This window comes from Trichoderma virens (genome assembly GCF_000170995.1).
Source record: "Trichoderma virens Gv29-8 chromosome Unknown TRIVIscaffold_1, whole genome shotgun sequence".
NCBI classification, from domain to species: domain Eukaryota; kingdom Fungi; phylum Ascomycota; class Sordariomycetes; order Hypocreales; family Hypocreaceae; genus Trichoderma; species Trichoderma virens.
Window position 1 is genome coordinate 567,480 of NW_014013748.1, and position 22,168 is coordinate 589,647.

General features: G+C 52.5%; 8 protein-coding genes across 8 annotated transcripts; 3 read left to right on the forward strand and 5 right to left on the reverse strand.

The window, feature by feature from the left end:
* Window positions 1-1,687: 1,687 nt before the first annotated feature.
* Window positions 1,688-3,606, reverse strand: TRIVIDRAFT_79452 (uncharacterized protein; the record flags this gene model as incomplete). Its single annotated transcript, XM_014105646.1, has 2 exons — window positions 1,688-3,313; window positions 3,413-3,606. The coding sequence occupies 2 exons, from the start codon at window positions 3,538-3,540 to the stop codon at window positions 1,804-1,806; spliced, it is 1,638 nt and encodes a 545-aa protein (XP_013961121.1).
* Window positions 3,607-4,387: 781 nt separating this feature from the next.
* TRIVIDRAFT_211292 (uncharacterized protein) lies at window positions 4,388-8,835 on the forward strand (the record flags this gene model as incomplete). Its single annotated transcript, XM_014105647.1, has 3 exons — window positions 4,388-4,650; window positions 4,733-6,969; window positions 7,030-8,835. 3 exons carry the CDS (start codon window positions 4,388-4,390, stop codon window positions 8,505-8,507), a joined length of 3,978 nt encoding a protein of 1,325 aa, XP_013961122.1.
* Window positions 8,829-9,970, reverse strand: TRIVIDRAFT_118458 (uncharacterized protein; the record flags this gene model as incomplete). Its single annotated transcript, XM_014105648.2, has 2 exons — window positions 8,829-9,607; window positions 9,712-9,970. Coding segments are annotated over 2 exons (1,038 nt in total), but the record flags the coding sequence as incomplete, so codon positions are not given.
* Window positions 9,971-10,960: 990 nt separating this feature from the next.
* Window positions 10,961-11,740, forward strand: TRIVIDRAFT_140468 (uncharacterized protein; the record flags this gene model as incomplete). Its single annotated transcript, XM_014105649.1, has 1 exon — window positions 10,961-11,740. A coding segment is annotated over one exon (780 nt), but the record flags the coding sequence as incomplete, so codon positions are not given.
* Window positions 11,741-12,079: 339 nt separating this feature from the next.
* TRIVIDRAFT_116114 (uncharacterized protein) lies at window positions 12,080-13,634 on the reverse strand (the record flags this gene model as incomplete). Its single annotated transcript, XM_014105650.1, has 3 exons — window positions 12,080-12,897; window positions 12,955-13,038; window positions 13,106-13,634. Coding segments are annotated over 3 exons (1,431 nt in total), but the record flags the coding sequence as incomplete, so codon positions are not given.
* Window positions 13,635-14,333: 699 nt separating this feature from the next.
* On the forward strand, window positions 14,334-15,930 carry TRIVIDRAFT_79453 (uncharacterized protein; the record flags this gene model as incomplete). The annotated part of the gene is made up of 1 exon (XM_014105651.1): window positions 14,334-15,930. The coding sequence occupies one exon, from the start codon at window positions 14,447-14,449 to the stop codon at window positions 15,683-15,685; it is 1,239 nt and encodes a 412-aa protein (XP_013961126.1).
* Window positions 15,931-16,321: 391 nt separating this feature from the next.
* TRIVIDRAFT_33833 (uncharacterized protein) lies at window positions 16,322-17,902 on the reverse strand (the record flags this gene model as incomplete). The annotated part of the gene is made up of 2 exons (XM_014105652.1): window positions 16,322-17,236; window positions 17,555-17,902. The coding sequence occupies 2 exons, from the start codon at window positions 17,900-17,902 to the stop codon at window positions 16,322-16,324; spliced, it is 1,263 nt and encodes a 420-aa protein (XP_013961127.1).
* Window positions 17,903-19,343: 1,441 nt separating this feature from the next.
* On the reverse strand, window positions 19,344-21,422 carry TRIVIDRAFT_33613 (uncharacterized protein; the record flags this gene model as incomplete). Its single annotated transcript, XM_014105653.1, has 4 exons — window positions 19,344-19,563; window positions 19,627-20,017; window positions 20,085-20,464; window positions 20,629-21,422. The coding sequence occupies 4 exons, from the start codon at window positions 21,420-21,422 to the stop codon at window positions 19,344-19,346; spliced, it is 1,785 nt and encodes a 594-aa protein (XP_013961128.1).
* Window positions 21,423-22,168: the final 746 nt, after the last annotated feature.

A 22,168-nucleotide genomic window follows, 5' to 3' on the forward strand; every position in this document is an offset into this window, starting at 1 on the left:
TATGCTGTGTTGTGTCCCTTTGTTATGCTTGTGTTGATGTTTTGCTCCACCCTTGTCTATTTTTGTATGTCTGTTGTATCTGTATGTAGCAGCTTTCAATGCCGTCGTTGCAACCGTGGATTAAATTTTGCGTCACAATAAGCTCAGTGCCAGACCAAAAAAATGAATATGCAAAAGGTTAAAAAAAAAGTCTCCTGAATTCTGGGCGAGAATCATATGTATGGCGCGGATTGGGCCAACCCAAGGAGCGGTCGCACAGACGGTCCGTGGGACGTCAGATCCAGATTTAGAGTCGTATTACAGGGACGGTAAACACCAGGAGGGTGGATCGCAGATGGAACCCAGCGGGAAGCGAGAGTGAGTGGGAGACGGATAAAAGAGAGAGATGGAAAAAAAGAATGCAAGAGGAAGAGGAAGAGGAAGAGCCGCAGCAGGGTCAAGCGCCTGGAAGATTGATCAAAACACCAAACACGGGAACACCGCATAGCTGTGATCCGGCTATATTATCGTTGCCTCCTGCTATTTTCCCTCCCATATGACGGCCGTTCCCACATGTCTGTGGCTGGGCCCTTCGACTGCCCTCTCGCGAATGCCCTCGTTTGCCAATCACGCGGCGAACCGCCAGATTGCAGCCCAGGCTAGCAAAAAGAGGCATGAGCACTAGCAACTTCTCCTCTGGCCAGAGATGCAGGGATCGTCAGCCGCAGCCCGACGGGGCGCAGGCTCACCCAGTCCAGTCAGAGAGCAAGACTCGCGGCCCAATCCCAATGGAATGGAATGGATGCTAAAATTGGCTCTTCTTCCTTGTTTGCTCCTCTCTGTCCACTTGCTGCTTCCTGGGAACAAGCCAACCCGACGAAATGTTCCGCACCGTTGGCACCCTTTTCGTTTACTTCCCGTCGTCTGCGCTGTTACCGTGTGATTTGCTCTCCGATTTCCCCATCTGTTCTCTTTCATTTATTCTGCTTCCCGCCTTCTCGTATTCATCATCCTGACTTACACAGGGCTACAGTACCCAGGATAGAGAGAACATCCATGATACAGGCGATGAAAGTCTCGCCGCCTCCGAATAAAGGGAAAGCTGCTCTGTAAGATCTCCAGCAGTCCATCTATTAATACACTCGGCACGGAGTGGTTCCTCGGAAACAACCAGAGCCATCAACCCCTGCTGCTAGCTCGCGCCTTGTCTGGAGCTGTCAGCATTCTGATGTGATCCAAAACGGGGGTCGCCAACCCCGCCAATTTCGACAAAAGGTCTTACTGAGCCACTGAAAGAAAATGGCCGTTCTGGTAAGGCATGTGGCGAGTACCGTTGAGATGCTGTATATATATAGACACTCGTCACATTACTAAGTTGCCACTACGAGTAAGTCAATGTAAAAGGATCGAGGCAAGCTGGCAAACACACCCGTTCGCATCATAGACTACGGAGTATGAGATTCAAGGTTATTTTTAATTACTCAACCTTCACCTTCTCAGGAAGCGCATCAACAAACAGCGTGTCATCTGACATCAGCGGCCTTCTAAACCCGAGAAGCCCAAAATTTTATTTGATGTTTATGCGTTTCAGTCCCATAATTTCCAGGCTAGATTAAGGTGGAACCAGTCCAGTTCTGGGGTAGAAACTCGGGCTGGCAGCATCAAAATGCCCAAGGTGTCACGGCAAGTCACACTTTGTCACGCAAATCTTGTCCAAATTTATTGATTGAATGCGCAAGGATGCGCGGGAAACAAACAAGGTTACATCGCCAAATCAAGCAGAAACGTGAAACTCGTTAAATTCAGATACAAAGCGCCTAACATCTAACCACCGCCAGTATCACGGTAATAGTAGTGTCTCTGGTTGTTGAGCTTCTTACCATATGAGTACTCCGTCTTCCTAGACCGGTAGTGCTCCAGGTCTCGGTTGCGCTCCATGGCCTTGCGCGCTGAGCGCTTCTTCTCCTCAGAGACGCCAGCCATGCCAATAGCACCACGGGGCGCCATCTCGCGTCTACGGTTCTTGATGACGGCGACTTGGTTCTCGCTATTGGGCTCGACGCCCTCCTCGTTCCGCGCAGCTTCAAGCAGCAACTGCTCTGCCCGTTCTTCCTCCGAGGGGTGGTTGTACAGGTTCTGGCGGTAGTATTTGTTCAGGGAACGGTGACCGACGGATTTGCCCGACGGGAGATGAAGCTCGTACTCGTCGTAGAAAGCAGCATGGGTGTGCTTGTGAGCCTTGGAGTGCCATCCGTCTGCCTGGTGGTGGCTCCGAGGGTCGTTTGTGCTGTGGTGAGGGTGTTTGCTCAAGCGTTCAAACTGGTGGATGTGACCTTCAGCAGGGACTGCAGTCAAGTCTTCAGAGTCGAGAGAAGAAGCTGAGCTGTCAGTCTCCCAGCCGTCCGCATCTTCTCCCTCTTCCAACTCTTCTCCCTCAGGACCAGTGGTCTTGGCCTCCCGTCGTGCACCCAGCTTGGCCCCACCATTGCCGTCTTCTGTTGAGCCGCTGTCTGACTCATCGTCATCCTCCTCCCCATCTGAGTAGGTACTCCTGAAATCGTAGAAATCGCCAATGGCAAGTTGATCGTCTTCCGTAGAGTACGGAATCTTGCAGTGGCCCTTGTCTCTCATATGGGTCTGCACAGCAAAGAGGCTGTTCTTGAACTTGCCACAGCTGATACACTGGTGGTCCTCTCCAATCCTCTCTTGCAGATATCCGATGAGGCCCTCCAAATTGACCATGTATGTTTTTTCCGGAATAAACATTCCGTGGAAGCGTTCCATGTGCTGGGAGTTCAGAAGAGGTGTGGGGGATTCGTAGTTGCAGAAAACGCATGTGTTCAAAGTCCACACTCGTTCAGATCCAGACTGCACCGGAGTAGGAGTAGAGTCGGTACCAGCTTCACTCTCAGAAGCGGGATGAGGGACTGCCGGCCTCTTGACAGGCGAGGGTCGCTGCTCGGCCACCTTTGCTTTCTGGAGACCCTCAATCACCTGGTTGAACTCGTCCTCGGCGGCAGAGTCCACATCCTCATCCTCATCAGCAGCAGAGGCTGGCTCTCCGAGAGAAAATGTTGAGCTCATGACAGAGGTGGTTTCGTCATCATGTTTCTTGGTCGTGTTTGCCTTGTTTTGCTTGTGTTTTTGGCTCAGCAAGTGATTCCGGTAGGCGTTTTCACTGTAGTATGTCTTGCCGCAAGGTTCACAGGCACGCTCAAACATGGCCTTGTCAGCTTCGGCTGTGGTATCAGCACGAGCCTGGAGGACCTTTTCGGTGAAGATTTCGGCGGTAATGGGGGGCAAAGAGGCAACTCGTCGCTTGAGGTTATATCGGCTAAGATTGTCATGTTAGAGACGGAGAAATGGCGAAGCAGGAGCAGCAACAGCAGAGGTCCCCCTCAGCCGGCTCCTCCTGAACCAGAACCGCACTTACTGCCAGTCACTCTTCATGTGAGTCTTTTGGAGATCGATATTGCGATAGGCGACCTGACAAGAGTTGCACGTGTAAGGATGCGAACTCGAAGTCGCCTGCCCCGCGGCGGCGGGCTGGGCGCTCGCCATGGTGGAAAAAGGATGTCTATGACCAGTCGCAACAAGTTTGTTAACAGATCGAGTCTGCTGTGTCGGTGAGATAGGGAGTTCAAGCCCTTATAAAGCCCGGGGAAGCCAGCATGCGTGACTCGGCTCTGACGATGTTTTGCAGAATTATTAATTCTGGTGGAAGTTTTTGAGTGGCGGGGGCATCTGACGTATTATCGAGCGAGCGCTTGCCAAAGGTGGGTCGTGCCCTGCATTTTTCTGCAGGCGATGTGATATGGCACGCAAAATTCCTGCTTGGCCTGCAAGCGGGTACTCGCCCGGTACTTTGAAAGCCTGCGGCCATGGGGGCGCTTACCTTGAAGCCCACAGGAGCCGTTGACGTGACGCCCTAACAGCGCCCCTGCGTGGCATCTGCCGGGTGCAGATAGCGCTGGCGGTATGCTGTCGTGCGCTGAAACTCAGATCCGGGCCTGGGGGTGGGCTGTGGCGGCCCAACTCCAACGGAGTACCTTGGCGGTACCTGATAGCAACGAGGTAGCAGATACCTCATCTCGCGGCAGACCCGGCGACTAACATCGTCGATACGAGCGTCTCGTCAGGTAGCCGGTACTCATGCCGCAACTCCCCGGGGCGCAGCTAAGCAACTGGCCGTGCTCCCTCCCCACTGCCGTCACTTCAGCCTTGCTCATCTCCGTTGTCAACCAGCCGCCACCAACCTTTGCCTCTTCATCCCTACGCGCATCTTAATCCATCATCTCCTACCGCAGCATCATCGTCCACGCCGCATCGTGTCGCCTCCCGGTTGTCAGCGATTCCTCAAAGCATGGGCTGTTGATTTGCACTCACCACAGCGGCTACCTCGTCAGCCATGAGCGCGCCGCACAAGACGTCCTCGTCAGCAAGGGGCCTCGAGCCCGGCCATGCCGCCGAAGCCCGCCTCCGGGGCCCCTCCGAAGCAGACGGGGAGCTGGATCTGCTTGCCGGGCTCTGGCAGGTGGCTCCATTTGCTCGCCTTCCGGCCGATGCGCCTGTCGAACTGAACGACTACGTCCAGCATGTCGAGAATCCCCGTCGCGTCTATGCCATCCATCGAGCCAGTCGTCGTCACGACTTCCAGCATCTCGTCGACAAGTATGTCATGCCATGTCCCTCTGATGCCCTTCCCTTTGCGCCGTAACAGATGTGCTGACGCCTTGTCTTTCTAATGATACAGATACATCTCCCAGCTGAGGACCGGCTGTGGTGCTTCGAATTGCTCGACGGCTACCTGCTTTACCTGCCGCAAGCGTCTCGCTGGCAAGGCGCCCATCCGCAGATATAATCCCACTAGCGCCAGAACGCTGGCAGTGTACCTAGCCAGTCAAGACAATCCAGAGGCCGGCCTCTGTCCACATCTCGGCTCACCCAGAGAGATACCCCCGGCCTTCAACAGCCTCATCTTTTCCACCCGGCCTTCACCATCCCAGCACAGCACCCGCAGGCCTCCTGATATCCAGACTGCACCTCGACGGAAACCAAGCACCGGGACTGCTACCAAGTCTCCCGTTTCCCCAACTACAACGAGATCCCGCTCGCCATCTTTGGATAAGCAACACTTGGACAACCAACCTAGTGAAACCAAGAATGGCGACGCTTCCACACGGCCTGGACAATTACCGGCCTCCCATATTAGTGTGTCAGAGAAGGCAACACAAAAGGATTATAGGTCATTTGCGGTGGCCACCTTTGGCACTGTCGCATTCAAAATGCTGGAATGGCTTACACCGCAGGCAATTGAAGCCATGACGGAGAAGTTCTCCGAGCTGGGTGGCTTTCGACAGACTACCGATAGTCCTGTTGTTAATACCAATGCTGCCGCCACTACTGCCGGTCCAACCAACACAGAGCAGGCTATAAGCTCGCAGACACATCAGGCCCAGGCGCAGCGAGCCGCACCTCCACCAGCCACACATCCTAAGCGGAGCAAGACTTCAAAGCCGGCAAGGACTTCGAGCCAGGACGTAATCGAACCACCAACACCAGTGAAAGATGTATCCTCCAGACCTAAGAGAAACTCCAAGCCGACTCTTCGTTCTTCTCCCTCCAAATCAAACAACAGGAGGACCATGGATCCCGTTGCCATTTCAGCAGGGACTGAAGAGGCTAAGCCAACCTCACGACCTCCCAGTTTAAATGGTTTCTACCCCGACAAGCTGGCTCGCGCTGGTAAGACATCGCCCGCCATAATTACTCGCGGCGTTCCCGAAATACCATCCAAGCCTGCCTTTTTCGAGAATCTGTCTACTCCCACCCCTACTGCTACCACCGCCAACGAGGTAGAGGATGTCGAATCGGGGTCCTCTGATACGGAGACTATTGACGAGAGGGAGACGCCTAGTAGTACCCCTCCGGCTGTGAAGAATGAGCATCTCGACACTCGAACCAAGCCGAGACCTATTTCACCAATGCCCGAGGCAGATTTCCCCTCGGCCAAGTCTCTATTACCTCAATCCTTGTCCACGCTAAACGTTGAACTTGTCGATTTCATATGTGATGTGTTTCAAGAGGACAATACCTCTGAACGCCACTTTTTCGGGCCCTTGGAATCTCACGCCTCGTATCCCATACCCCAGAATTCGTCGAGAAAGCTGGCCAGACGGCGATCGATATCCCGCTCCACCTCCCCCAGTCAATGGAAGGCCTTCAATGAACAGGCCCTCTTCACCGTCCTTAGTGACCCTCACTCCCTCGTTCAGTCCTTCTCCCGGGATGGCAAGCTGTATGACTCGCAGACGTTATTCTACTGTATGCTTCGGATGACTCGTGCTGCGCCAACCCTGGTCCTTCACAGCCTTTGGATGGCGGCAGAGTCCCTATTCACGGCACCAAGGTCTTTTCAAGCCTCACAGTCTCGTCCCTCAAGGGCACTGCCACGAAGTCGGAAACCGCTGTCAGACTTCGAAGCCGGTTGCGTCGTGTCCGTCTGTCTACATGCTCTCGTTGCGGTGGCACCCTTCGTCTCGGACTCTAAGACTCTGTATGACATGTCGCGCATCCGATCTACGGGATTGACTCTGGGTGGCAACGGCCTCTCCGCAAGACAGCCGCAGTCCATATGCCTCGAGTATGAGGATGTCTTTTCAAACGACAACGCCATCAGACTCGCACGCCGTGTCTTCTCTGCCGTGTCTGCTCGCCGATCACTCGCTACTTTGATGCGTATGGATGGCAAGACGAAAGCTGGCCAGTTGGACATACTTCAGCCGCTGCTCAGCCAACTCGACCTTGTGCACTCGGGACCTCTCCGAGTTTTGGAATTTCCACAGGCCGAACGACTGCTGCACGAGACCCGCGTCCCCACCCTATTACTCGACTGGGCGAGGACGGTTCTCTATCACGAATGGGACGGAAATCCCGAAATTGTGTGCGCCGGTGCCTTTCACGGGGCGCTGTCTCTGATTTCTACCATGTGTAAGTCATAAAAACCTGTCATCCCAGAGCGCTCATTATTGCATGCTAACGAGAACACAGACCAAAACAGGTCCAGACTCCTCCTGGGAGACATTCAATTCCGGGCAGACTATTTCTCAGAACGCTTGGACACCATGGAGATGCCAGTGTCGTGGGCTGAATCCAGGGCTCCCCGGAACAAGGGACACATGCTCGACTACCCCTATCTCTTCAGCCCAGAGTGTCTCGTCACGTTCTTCCGATCCATCAATTTCGCAAAGATGAGTCGGATGTTTGAAGAGAGTAGTTCTCTCAAGACTAGGATGAGCGCCATTGTCGATCCCGGTAGTCTTGTCGCCAATCCTCATCATAAGATTGTGCTACAAGATATGCTGAGAGTGGCATCATCCAAGTATCTGGTCCTGGATATCGGCCGGGAAAATGTGCTCAGAGATGCCTTTGACCAGCTGTGGAGGCGAGAACGGCGCGAGCTTCTCCGTCCTCTCAAGGTCCACCTTGGCGAGCAGAGCGGAGAGGAAGGTTTTGATTCGGGTGGCGTTCAGCAGGAATTCTTCCGAGTAGCCATTGCCGAGTGCATGGACCCCAAGTACGGTGCTTTTTCAATCGATGACCGAACGCGCATGGCATGGTTCGTCCCCGGCTCGGTTGTGGAGGAGTGGAAGTTTGAGTTGATGGGCGTTCTCGTATCTCTGGCAGTGTACAACGGCCTCACGCTTCCCGTCACATTCCCCAGGGCCCTGTACCGGAAACTGCTGGGAGAGCCGGTGGAGGAGCTCTATCACATTGCTGACGGGTGGCCTGCGCTGGCCAGCGGGCTGATGAGTCTGCTGGAGTGGAATGAAAAGGACGGCCAGGTTGAGGATATCTTTGCGCGCACTTACGAGTTTTCCGTATCTAACATTGGGGGCAATGTGACACGAGAAATGACTAAGGATGTGGTACAGTGGCCGCAGAACCTCGACTGGAAGATGCGCATCAATGTTCCCGAAGAGTCGGTCGATGATCGAGAGGCGCCGCTGGTAACCAACGACAACCGCGATCAGTATGTGAGCGACTATATCCGCTACCTGACTGACGTCTCGGTCCGACCGCAGTACGAGGCATTTGAGCGCGGCTTCAACAGCTGTCTCGAGTACAAATCGCTCTCCCTGTTGAGCCCCCAGATTCTGCAGTCCCTCGTCGAGGGCGTGCAGGAGATTGATATTTCGGAGCTTCGGCGATATACTCGTTATGTGGGATGGGATGCTTCCCACCACACGGTTAGAGATTTCTGGTCCATTGTTAAGCGATATGATGACAGAATGAAGCGCAAGCTGTTGGAATTCGTCACCGCTTCGGACCGCGTCCCCGTCGGGGGCATGCGCAACCTGCAATTTGTGGTGCAGAGGAATGGTGATGGCGAGGATAGTGGGAATCGTCTGCCCACCGCGTATACATGCTACGGAACACTCCTTTTGCCGGACTACAGAGACAAGGACATGTTGAGGCAGCGGCTTACTATGGCGCTTGAAAATGCGCAGGGATTCGGCTTTGCATAAAAGGGGAAAAGCCTTGACTCTTTTTCTTTTGTTTCAAGCGGGCTCTTCATTCTTACTACTTTTTTACTATATAAGCGTTTGAGTTTGGCTATTGGAATTGGAGCGATCATTCGGGTTTAGAATTTGTGCTGGAAGCAAGTTTATTGATTGCATTGGGTACTCGTGAGCTTACATCTATACCTATATACTTATTTGTATATACTATACGCAGCTGGTCTGGGAACTGTTTTTCGTTCTTCTTTTGGAAACGCTCATTGATATTTACATGGACCAGACTGCACACTTTGTAATGTAGCTAAAAAAAAACATACAATAATCAATTCATCTCATCTGTCTCACGTTCAGGTTGATTCTCTTGTTCTGCATCCAGCCCTTCCACTGCTCAAACTCTCCATTTTCTCCTCCGGCAGGCCAATCTGCCAGATAATCCGGGCATGTGCCCTTCATTACTTTTGGTACGCCGTGCCAAGCGTAGCGCGACTCCTTGGTCATGTAGATGGCGTCCCCGGAGCGAAGTCTCAGCAGAAGATATTTCTTCTTTTGCCCCTCTTTGTCTTGTTCAGATTCTTGATCTTGGCCTTGTTCGTCGTCGGGGCCGCGACTGGGCGCAATCATGAATAGGCAGTCGCATCCGAAACTCAGACTGACGAGACCCTTGTCGATTTCCTCGCTGACGTCCCTGTGCATCATCATTGTATCTCCCGGAGTATAAAAGTTGACAATGGCAGCCTGGGCGAGCGTCTCAGGGAACAAGGCCTTTAGAAACGACGCGAGATCTTCCGGAAAACTGGGCGGAGCAGCTTCCGGATAGACACGATTCGTCCAGTCGTACTGGCCGCCGAGGGTGACCCAATGGAGACGCCGTTGGAGGACTTGTTTGATGGAAAGGGGGTTGTGGACGGCCGGGTCTTTGGGGAGGAATGAGGGGGGGGACTCTGGGGAGAGGGAGAAGAAGGATTCTGAGGAAGGGGGGTAGGGGAGGTCGTAGTGGAGGTGGAGGTTTGTTTGGTGGGTGGGATTGCTGAGATCGCGGTGGATCATGGTGTTGAGGAGGTGTGTTTGGACGGCTGGGGGGATGAGCGAGGGGAGGATGAGGAGGCCTGTTGGGAGGGAATGAGTTAGTCAGTTGAGTATAACTGTAGTGAGTGTAACAAGCTTGAATTCTTGAGATTATTATGAAAAGTCTAGTGTAATGGAGACAAACCTGGAAGCAAAGGATGATATAAAATCGGAGCATCGCCATCACCCGCTCCCTCACCCGCAAACTCGGACCCCAAGTGCGAAAACGCCTCTGATATCTGAGACCGCGGGACGTGCCCCGACAGCACAAACCCGCTCTGGTCAAGCGGAAGCTGGGGATCGTCGAGCGGCGTCTCCTGGAGGAGGACCGTCTGGTCGAGGCGCGAGAAGTGCTTCCACTCGGCCTTCATCTGGTCCGAGGGCTGCTCGTGGGCGTCGAGGTCGAGGGCGCCGGGGGCCATGATTTTGGTTTATTGAGTTTTGAGTTTTGGTTATTGTAAGTGAGGCTTTTATGATGATGAGATATGGGGGTTAATGAGTGAGTGAGTGAGTGCATATGATATGATTTTGCCTACCCTAGGTGGTTTTTAGTTGTGCCCATTGGGCTAATGCACTGTGCTTATCTACATCACACGGTGTTGGGCGATTTGGCACCCATTGAATCATGATTCTGCTTTCAATGCTCTTTATACATGGCTGGAAATAAATATTTGAGAATTACTAGTTAATAATATGTTTTTATCTTCTTTATATAATATGCACATATCTCAACGAAGAAACGTGTACTGTCGACTCTTCCATCTCTCCTCTCATATGTAGTGATTTTATAGTGGGTCGCCTGTATTTTCACCCACTGCCAAATACTTGCTTCACTCTCAGCTCTCTCAAAATCAACGTCACCAAACAAAACTCACATCAAGCATTCCCTTACAATGCCTCCACTAAAGCCACCTTCTATAAAACGAATTGCAGCCTCATCTCATCTCATCTTATACCCTAATTCTCGCTCATGCTTTAGCACATCCGTCCCACGATGGCCTCGCCTGCGACCCAGTGCAAGACCATCATCTCGCATCCTCGCCACCAACAATGACATTCATCACAGCAATCAACTCGACTCAACGCCATCACCATTAGCAGCACCAATCTCTCCTAGAACAACAACTGATATTACTCCGCCTGAAACTACAATACCTCATAAATCCAGCTCCTTATCCAAAACTCCAAATCCACCCTCACCATCACCATCACCTTCATCCTCATCAGCAACCCCCAAACGCTCCGCCCCCCCAAACACAAAACCTCACAAAGAAACCCTCTTCACAAACACCCTCATCCGCCAAACCCCCTCCTCCCCCCTCATCACAACAACCACCACAAAGCCCCAAGACGCCCAAATCGCCTCCGCAGCCTCCTTCTTCCAACAGGGCTTCCAGTTCCTCTACTCCGCCGAATCCCTCCGCCACCACCCCAAGAACGACCACATCCCCGAAATAATCATCCTCGGCGCCTCAAACGTCGGCAAGTCCTCCTTCCTCAACGCCCTCGTCGGCCGCCCCGGTGCCGCAAGGGTCAGCGCCCGCCCCGGCAAAACAACCCTCATGAACGCCTTTGGCCTGGGTCCCCTCCCCAACATCCCGCGGGGCCTCGTCCGTCAGGGCGAGAAACCGCCGCGGTACAGCCTCGTCCTCGTCGACACGCCCGGGTATGGGTTCAAGAGCCAGGCCAGCTGGGGCGATGCCGTGTGGAAGTACATCAAGGCGCGAAAGATGCTGCGCGGGGCCGTGGTGCTGCTTTCTTCCGAGAAGAGGCTGATGGAGCAGGACAAGTGGCTGTTGAGGACGCTGGCCGAGGCAAACACCAGAACGCTGGTTGTCTTGACAAAGGCGGACAAGGGCGGCGGCTCGTGGACTCAGCGATGCGGCGAGATGGCCACCCTGCTGCGGGAGGAGCTGCGAAAGATGTCCCGATCTGTAGGCAACGGATGGGCAGAAGGGTCAGGCTGGAATCCAGACATACACGTCACTGCAGCGGGAATGGACAAGGTACCGAAGCTAGGCAGCGGAGGAGGCGTGGGAGGTGTTAGGACGAGCATCCTGGAAATGGCAGGCTTCGACTTTGACCTCAAAGAAAAAGAGGTGAAAAAGAAAGACGAGACGGTCACGTACGGAGGACCAGTGGTTTCATTTGATGATATTAAATGGAAGACGTGACTATGTATGACTATGGATGGCATGGGAGGTATTGGGTGTATTAGAACTTTGTACACACATCAACAAATATGATGTAAGGAAATTTTCAGATCAGAAAGCCAGGGTATGGTAGAGAGAATGGGGTACATAAAAACAAGATGAAAAAAGAAACCTCCCTCCCAAAAACAATATTGAATCCCATGCTTGGCGGTAGATATAGCCAAGAAAATAATGAAATAAAACCAAAAGATAGGGGGAATGGAAGGAAAGGAAGAATAAGAAAGAAAGAAAGAAAGAAAGAATATCCCAACCATCACACAGCCGTCATCAATCTCCCTTAATCGACCTCGATGACTTGTTGGATCTGATTGAATGAGGAGTGGTTGGCCGACTGGCCTTTGACTTCTTCTTCTTCGTGTCGAACAAGCTCTTGACCTTGCGCAGCCTCGCCCATCGCTCCTTGTCCTTTGCGTCCCGTGTGGCTTCATCATCCTCATCATTGATAGCAGTCGAATCAATAGAGATATTCGGTGTGTGGTGCGCAGCTGGTCGGGACGGCGTTTTAAGAGGCGTAGATGGATCTGCGGCCGCAGCTGGCTTGGACGCTGGCTTGGACACTGGCTTGAGCCGGCCTTCGTATACCTTTCTCAAATCAGATTCGTTCTTGATGGACTGTAACAATATCTTCCACGCAGGCATATCCTCCGTATCGTTGCTTTGTATACTGTGCCCCCTGCTCTGGGCGGCGGGATTCTTCCAGGGGCAGAAGAAGCGGTGCTCTCGCTCGGGATCAAGATAGTCCATCGGTGCAGGCACAATTACCATTCCGCTTTCGTCCACCTCTTTACTCTTAAACATCCATAGACCCAATCGTCGCTGGCAGGTGTGGCATGACGCCGTGTTGGGAACAGCGCCGATGCGGGTGTTAGTCAGGCCTTGCCAACCCAAAAGGGCCAGAGCAAGCGCAGGTCTATTGGGTGCATCCGTCGAAGCCTTGTCACTGGTGAAAAAATCGGGTGGCAGCTGTTCAATCACATGATCCAAATTCATGCCTTCCGGGAGGTGGAGGTTGAATTCATATGGGAGAAATGTCTGCCGGGAACAGAGCTCCTCATATCGCTTCTTCAGAGCTTCGATGGCAGCCTTTACGCTCATGAATGACAGCCGGAGCAAGGAATCTTGATAAAACGATTAGTAAAGACGACTAGCCTGCTTAATGGACACCATGAGCTTACCATCACATCCTCTTCTCTTCCATAGGCAGTCGGACTGATGCGCGCTGACAATCAACTCTGCATATTTGTCGACCAAAGCGGCTTCTGTTTATAACGAGTTAAATCACGGCCCTCATTGGAAACAACATCAACAAACCAATAAAAAACTCACCAACTTCAGCAGATGTCAGCGCATCTCCCTCGCTTTCTCCGGCCTCCTTCTTCAGCTTAACCACCAGTTCCTTGTGACACAGCAAGCATCGCACCCTTTCCTTGCCCTGACATATCCATCCCCTCTTGGCCCACTCCACCTCGTTGATCTTATCAGGCTTTGGAGTCCAGTCGGTGATTTCCTGAAACGTCGCCAGCCTCTTCAGCAGTTCCTCCCTATCACCAGGAGAGTACCTCGCGGGCCCATCTCTCCGAACTTTCGGAGTCGTCGCATCAGAGACTGTCCGCCTTATGGAGCTGGCCAGACTGGTGAGCCCCGATGTAACGGTGTTGTCCAGACGCGGGGCGGTTGATTCGGGAAAGCCCAGGCGACGGCGCTTCTGAAGCAGCGCCTCATAGTCCACCGTCTTGATGGTGCCGCTGGGTACACGGTTTCCAAACATGGCTGCTGGAGATTCTCCGTCTGTGCTAGGGCGCGGGCTGCTCAACCCCTGGAGCAAGGCGTTGAACTTGCGTTTGGTAGAGTTCATGATGGACAGGGAGTGAGAGGTTGATGAGAGCGAGTGAGTGGTGAGTGGTGAGTGAGGCTGTGTGCGCCGCTCGCGCTCCGTAGGCCCGGTAAACCTATTATTCCGGGTATATACGACGGCAAACAGTAAAGGAGATGTCCCGGGTAGAAAAACGAGAGGCTGGCGGTCGATATTCCGTCTGCCGTTGAAGCTCCGTCAAGGGTCCGTCCCCTGATAGAACGGATGGGTATGAGAGAGAACCGAGCTCCTGGACGCGCTAGAGAAAACAAAAGAAAAAGGGCGGATCCAAGGAGACGAGATTCGAATTATTGAAAGAAAAAGAAAAGAAAAGAAAAGAAAAGAAAAAAAGGATTCCGTCAGCAGAGGTGAAACGCGCTCTCTCAGGCGGAAATGCGCGGGGCTGTGAGGGCTCGAGATGCCCGGTATTGTTTTGCTATATCCAAACCCATCACAATCACAATCCAAGCTTTGACATCACCAAATGAGGCGTTGCCAACGCCAACCTTGTTGCTGACTAACGGAGCACGGCGCATCGTTAATCCCGGCTGTTCCTTGATAAGCGATAAGCTCCTCCACACCGCCCGTGCCTTTTTGGGCCCTTGTTCCTGGGCGCGTGGCAGAAACTTGCGGCTAAATAATTTTTTTTTTTTTGCGGCTTCAAAGTTTCGCATAGAAACTAAGTCGTGAAGTTTCAGCGAACTGCGATAGACGGCAATAGATATTATCTTTTTTTTCTCCCCCCCTGAATTTTCCCATATTCAGGTCCAATTGGGATTCACGACTGTTTGACAAGTCATTCAGCTGTTTCTCACATGTCCAGCGCATCTGCAAAACCACCTTCCTGGCTCTTCTCCAACAACACCAACAACAACCCTACCAACAAGAGCCACACGAGCACCTCTCCAGCAACCACCAGCACAAACGACGACGAAATGGCCAAGTCAAAAACTTCCACCGACAACGGCGCCGAGGCTCAATCCCAGCCCCCCGCCCAGCTGCTCGACCTGGTAGAGCAGTTCCTCTCCGACAACGCCTTCGCCAGCGCCCTCAGCGCCTTTAAGAAGCAGCGGGCCAAGAAGGGCTGGGGCGAGGCCTCTGAGGCCAGCAGCAGCGGAACTACCCTGGTGGGCGTTTTTCAGGCCTGGCAGAACGCCGCCAAGGCCCCCGCCGACCGAGATGTCGACATGGACGACTCCAGCAGCTCGAGTTCCAGCTCAGACAGCTCCAGCTCCAGCGACAGCAGTGATAGCAGCGAGAGCGAGAGCGAGAGCGAGAGCGAGGACGAGAAGCCTGCTTTCCGCGCAAAGTCTCCTCCCAAGGGAAACAAGAACTTGAAGCGCAAGGCGCCCGCAAGCTCAAGTTCCAGCTCGAGCTCCGACTCTAGCTCGTCCGATTCCAGCTCGGACTCGGACGACGAGAAGCCCAGCGCCAAGAAGCAAAAGGTTGCTCCTGCTTCCGACTCGGACTCAGACTCTGACTCTGATTCCGACTCCGAATCGAGCTCCGAGTCGAGCTCCTCAGACGAGAGCTCCAGCTCCGACGAAAGCTCCGACAGCGAGTCTGAAGTCGAGGCCGCAGTCGCCGCCAAAGTGCCCCTCCCCGACTCTTCCTCCGACTCATCTTCCGACTCCTCCTCAGACTCGGATTCCTCCTCCGATGACGACGACAAGAAGAAGAAGAAGACCAACAACACCAAAAAGGTCAACGGCGTCTCCAAAAAGGCCTCCGCCGACGAGTCCGCCCCCTCCGACTCCTCCGTCACAATCGACTCCCTGCCCAACCCCCCCTTACCCCCCAACCCGCGCGACCTGCCCAACGGCAAGAAGCCCAAGAACGAGCCCTTCTCGCGCATCCCCAAGGACATCAAGGTCGACCCCAAGTTCGCCTCTAACGAGTACGTCTCCATCAGCTACTCCCAGCGCGCCCACGAGGACCTCATCGTCACAAAGGGCAAGGGCTTCACCAAGGAGAAGAACAAGAAGAAGAGGGGCAACTTCCGCGCCGGCCTCATTGATATTGACGAGAAGAAGAGTATCTACTTTGATGACTAATTGGAGAGAGAGAGAGAGAGAGAAAAGAGGTACGTAAATAGTACTTCTATAAAAAAGAGAGGTTCAAGGAAGCTTCTAGGGGTGCATTCAACAGCCGGTGTTTAAGGGCGGCGCCTTTGTCTATTTTTCAAAAAGTCGTTTTTCCTTTTTCTTTTATTGTCCATTTCCTAGAACATTTTTTACAACTTTTGTTAGAATATGCTTCATTTTTTTTCTCTTAATCCATGATATTTTCAAATATATTCAAAACTTCTTGATTAGTAGAGATCTCCCCGTATGTATGTAATCTCGAGTTATGATTGATTATATGTCAAGTCTATTTGCTCGCTTGTTTCGTGATGTATATATCCAGACTGTAACTATAGTATCCAATTCCAATGCCAAATGCCTGCTAAATGGTATATAACAGTCGTAACGCCATATGTGTATCCAGCATGCCTGTTCCCCAACTTGCTGTCTCGTAAATCCGTCTCTTTTCACATAAACACAATGTAATGCCCAAACCTCAAAGCCTGCCAAGACAACTAAAACGCAGCAAATCCCAAATGAAGAAGTAAAAGCCAACCATGTATCATCATTTCCATCAAAGCATAGCGAAATCCGTCAAAAAATGAGAGAAAAGGGAAATCCTCCGCCTTAAAAGGCCGCCCTCGTTGTTCCTGTGCCCGTTCCCGCAACCTGAACCTCGGTCGCCGGCGCTCTTTGCGTTGCAGGGTCGCTTCCCTCTTTGCTCGCTTGAGTCATAATCTCATTCTTCCTCCTGACTGCCTCCCAGCTGCGGTTGCCAATCTTTGCATTGTGCAGTGCCTCATTGAGCCACTGTTGCCACTGCGGTGTGCCCGGCGCGGCGCCGCTGCGCTCGACCCAACCTATGGCCTGTGTCTCGCGAATAGCATACCACAAGGTCCGTGTGAAGCTCGGGTGGCCCTCGCGCTCGTCATTCCGGTCCGTAACGGTATCAGCGTTCTGGCCATCTTTTTCAGTGGCATCGTCCCAGATATAGCGCGAGAGATCCCAGAAGTAGGTCCGGGGTATCATGCCAAGACCCCAGTACAGTCCGTTGAGGACAATGTACGACCCTCCTATGAAGATTTGCGAGTTCCAGGTGCAGTTGCCGAGCAGCACGACACTGAACATGAGAAGGATTGTGCCGAGCGCCATAAAGAACCTGTAGGCTCTCTCGCCGACGTAGTACTCACACTCTTCGGTTCCAGAGTATAGCTCGCGAGTAACGTCTTCAGAACAGCGAACCAAAACAAAAGCTCCCTCGCGGGTACGTATCATGACATCACCGCGAGGTACTTCGTTAGTGTGCGTGCGTTGCATGAGGATCGGCCGCCACGAGGAAGCATAGCCGACAATGCTGGAGGCAGAAGAGATGAGGGTGATGGCGATGATTGCGGTACCGTCCTGCCAAATAACGGCAGCAACGAGAATGGCAACGCTGAGAAAGAAGGAAAAGGCAGAGAGGAGATGGAGAGGCGAGAGAAGTTTGGGGGGCACAATGGGTCGACCACCAGTCACAGCCATGGTTCCAGTCGAAAGCAGATCCTGAAATTTTTCGGTGGTGCGTCGGCGGAGCGGCCCAGGTTGGCCATTGACTTCGACTTCAGGGTTGAATCTAACAGTCGGAGTTCTTGACTGGGACTCGATGTCGACCTCGTGTGGTGGTCCGGCCAGCTTTGAAGGCGTGGGGCGATGATCCAAGACCTTTTCCGTCTCTCTAGCCCTGGAAAGGCCACCCAAAGAAACGTCTGACACGCCCTGCTTCCGGCCCCAAGGCACGTGTCTGGTGATGAAACCTTGGAGACCGCCTTTGTCCTGATGATGGTGGTGATGGTGGCTCGCATTGGTGATTGGCGGCGGCACACTTGGCGCGTGCTGAATGTCCAGCACCAGGAAGCTGTACGGCGGCAGGGCATCCAGCGGCGTGATGATGTTGGCGAAGAATCCCACAGAGTCCAGGAGAGTGCCGTTGTAGACGCCCACCATCTTGGCGTGCGTCTCGGGCAGTCGAGCCGGCCGCGACGGCTTCAACAGGGCCTGGGGCGCGGGCAGCAGACGGGGCAGCATGCAGAGCAGCGAGGCGGTGATTGTCTGCGAGTGCTCGGCGATGGCAGACTCTCCCATGACGGCGAGAAGCGTGACGACGTCGAGGCGCCATGAGGGCTTGTCGTTGGGGAACCATTTCCAGCCAGGGTCGCCTGGGTTGGACATTTTGGACGGTGAAGCTGTAGTGTATAATAGTAGTAGTAGGAGTAGCGAGAGAGGAGAGATGGCGAGGCTGCTTCAGTCACTGAGCGAGATTGAGGCAGAAAACCAGCGGCGATGCGAGACGAAAAGACGACACTGCGAGACAGGACGAGAACCAGAAACCGATGATGCTAGAACAAAAACATGATTACACGAGATGAAAGTGAGATGAACAGGGACAAGTTTTTTTTTTTTTTGTCTTCTGTGGTTCCATCCATGTTGAAGAATCGAGACAAGGTAACTGCGACAGGGCCATGTGATAGGTCCTTCCTCAGCTCGCCTGGCATGGCTCTTTACCTAATGCACGTACAACCTGCGCTTCTAGAGCGTGCAGGAGGCTATGCTAGTGCAATAGCCTGCGCGGGCTGAGGCGAGACGCGTCATTGCTGGAATGACAGTCGGAGAATAATTGATCATCAGGATAATTGTATATAGGTATGTTAATTACCAAGGCGAGGTGTCAGGTTCCCAGAGAGAGAGTTGAGTCTCTTCGCTAACTATGGATACAACTAGGTTTATTTTCCTCTACCTTCGTATAGGTGGCTCTAACTGACTTAGTAGTCCCAGCGTCAACTATAATTTAGGCCCCCCTCCATCTAGTTCCAGTCTCTACAGCACTCTCTGTTGAGCCGCTAAGCCTCCATTAATCAATTTGCCACAATCTGTGTGGATGGGCCATGTATTGATCGACTGCACAGCTCTAGAGCAACCTTTGGGGGGCCTCCAGATCGATATCAAACAACTGCTTCCGGTTTTCGGCATAGCCTCCAGCCATCTTTGTTTCTCATTTTAATACACAATAGTTGATGACATTAGTACTCCATAGACACCAAATATAGAGGCAGAAACTGCTACGGAGTACAAGTTGCTCAACATTCACTTCAGTTCCAACAACAATCGGACCAACCATCTCTCCGCCCCATAACCACTCACTTACCGCCATTATCAGTCTTCTCAACATGGAGACAGACCACACGCATCCTTATTACCAAACGGGAATAAGCATGAAGAAAAAAGTACCGGAGCTAATATTGCCTACGCTGACACGCATAAGTACAAGCGTACATATCCCGGCACTCATCAAATCATCCATCGTACCATCATCCATCCAATAGTACACAAGGTAGTATATACATATGAAGTACATATGTGTAAAAAACGTAAACAAACATGATATCAACAGACAAAGAGTATCGTATCTACGCAAAAAGCAACGGGCCCAACCCTCATCTCGTCGTAATCCGTCTATCCGGCCGGATCCCCAGCAAACGCCTCTGCCTGCCATGCGGCTCCCAGCATAGCCCCCTTTAGTCTTCAAACGGCAAGACATATCCGTCCCAGAAAACGACCAAATCAACCAAAACGCCGCAATTCCGCCTCCAGGCTGCAAACAACAGACATGTAGTCAAATCTTGGCCACGTCCTTGACGAGGTGGCCATACTCTTCATCTACCCAGTCGAGGAATCTATTCCACAATTGGTTCCACTCATTCAACATCTTCTCTGTCTCCTTCTCGCTTAAACATGCATGCTCGATACTCCACATGGCAAGCTGCTTCCACCCGTACAGCCCCATGTCTGCTTTGCCCACCATGACTTGATAAAAGTCGTGTGACAACGATGAGCTGTTCCTTTCATTAGCTCTAGGTCTCATCACATATGTATATGGCGGTGTTGCGGCAACCTACCTAAAAAGTGCCCCGTTATCAGAGCTTACAGTACAGTGCACGTTATTTGCCAGCAGCTGGTACATGGAGTGTCCGCTCACTCGCGGTGTGAGCCCTAGGATCTCGTTGGAAATAGGGCATAGTTCCAAGCAGATGCCCTTGGCCTTCATGTGCTGCATAATGTATGGGTGTTTTGCCAGAGCAAATCCATGGCCGATGCGCTTTGACCCCAACAAAAGAGCATCGACCAGATTGCCATCCGTGTCGGTGCCCATGTCCAGTGTCTCACCACAGTGGAATAAGAAGGGGATGTCGAGGTTCTGCTCAGCACACTGCTTCCTGAACTCGAGCAGCTCGGGGACAAACTCCTTGATCGGATAACCCTTTGCCTCTTCGCCAACAAGGTCAAAGCCTAGAGGAAGCAAGACATGTTAGCGTTGCTTTCAAAGGATAATGGGTAGGGCTCTCCACATGCTTACCTGCAATCCACTCTGGCCACTTCTTCTTAAATGCAATGCACTCAGCAAGGGCAACTTTTACTTTCTCCCGATCCATTGATCGTGGTGTGCAATATATAACTTTGAGGCCCCCAAAGGACTGGCCCTTCTTAGCCAAGTCCCCTTGAAACCGCTTCGTCTCTTGGATGATGATTTCCATGATGCCCTCGTTATCGATGGAACCGTTGCCGTCGTCGGTATAGAGCTGATTGGTGCTCATAAAATTTGGTCGTATCTCGGCGTATTGGATATTATCACGGACAAAGTCTTCAAGGCACTGGTATGTATAAGCGCGATACGCTCTCTCATAGTTGAAAAGACCCTTCATCATGCGTGTTCTTCCGTTGAATTTTTCCCAAGCACTGTACATGGAGGGAAAGGAAGCCTGTTAGTATTTGAGGAAGAGGGAAGAAGGAAAGAAAGTAGAAGGAGATGAAAAGGGGGTAATTCAAGTGCACACGAGTAAAGTGATGAGAAAAGAATAGAGGAAAAAGAAAATGCGGACTACAACGGAAGAAAAACTCACCCAGCAGCTGTCTGGAAGGGATTGTGGGCCTCCTGCTCATCGAACAAGAGTTTACGCAGCAACCACTCATCAACAGTGGCCTTTGTATAATGACTTGAGAACTGGCCTAAAAAGTCTGAAAATTTCATCGTATGGCTAGGTATATATTCGGCGGAAAATGGGTTGCCGGGCTTCTTCTTCTCCATTTCGTGACTCATGATGGAAAACTGTATCTCGCACTTGTCAAAATTTCCATACTCATCCTCACCCCCAGCCTTGCGGATAAGAGGGAGAGTACTTGAAATAAACATGCGATCCATGCCTTTTGCAATATCAAGCAATACTTTCGGCGGCAGGCAGGCATTGAAGTGAATGTGTAGGTGGGCGCCCTTGGGCATCTTGGATGCGATCCGAAACAGGTCCGTCTTGTTGATGATGTCGACGTTGCCCAAGAAGTGGTCGCCTGCGAAGCGATCATGCATCTGGCCTTGATAACCCCTTCGCTTAGGTTCGGACGCGTAGACTTCTCTGTCGTCATGCTCTCGCACCTTTCGAATAATGGCATCAACACGAATTTCCTTGTGCGTGGCGCGGGAGCGGCAATGGGCATCAAACGACAGCTCCTGCTCTCTGGCGAGGGTGCGTTTTCGCAATACGTCGTATTCATCTATACTTGGTATCGGCACTCGCGGTCCAGTGCCGGTAGTGTCGAGGTCCAGGGGCAAGCCGAGAGGGCCGGAGACGGGCCCATCTCCGCTCCGCCGTGTGCTGATATCGGCGTCCTGTGCCCTGAGAATCTCAAACGCAGCGGCCATGTCGTATTTGCCGTCATTGTCGAGAACGGCGTCTTTCTCAGAAGCGCTATGCTGCTGTGAGCTCCCACCAGCGTGATTAACACGTTCTTTTGCGCCTTTGCTCTTGGTTGACCACATGGTGAATCGCTTGCGACCCCGAACCTTTAGACGAGAAATAGAGAACTTAGAGCCCATGGACGAAGCCTGCGATGTCGGACAACTGGCAGAATCGCCGAAGCAGGAGCAATATAAAGGTGAGGAGGTGGTCAGGCTGGAAGCAGGGCTGAACTCTGGCATGAGGGGAACCATATATGAAAATTGCCGGATCGTAGGTGGTGGGACGGACAACGGGGGTAGCGCAGGCAGAGATCCCCTTGTGATGAATGTCGCTTGGGTCCTTTGTCCGAGATGAGCTTCACTGCCACTCTGCCTTTGTTCGCTCTAGGAATGAAGCAATCCAAGGTGCTTTGCTTTGTTCACGGATGCAGGCCTCCCCCTCGGGCTATATACTCGTCTGCTGCCCTTTGATGCTGAAGAAATCTGTGTCAGCGCGACTAAAATTAAAATTCAACCCAAAAGCCCAATAACAAAGCGAAAACCCCCAATCGCCTAACCGCCAGCACAACCCTCTGGCAGCCTAAAGAGAACAAAGCCTCGAGATACGAGGCTGAGGTGAGAAGGAGAGAGCAGCCAGCCCTCAAACTAGGCCGTCCAGATGCGAGTTGGTCACAGCGGCGCTTGCAGTCACGGGCCCAGCACTAACGATG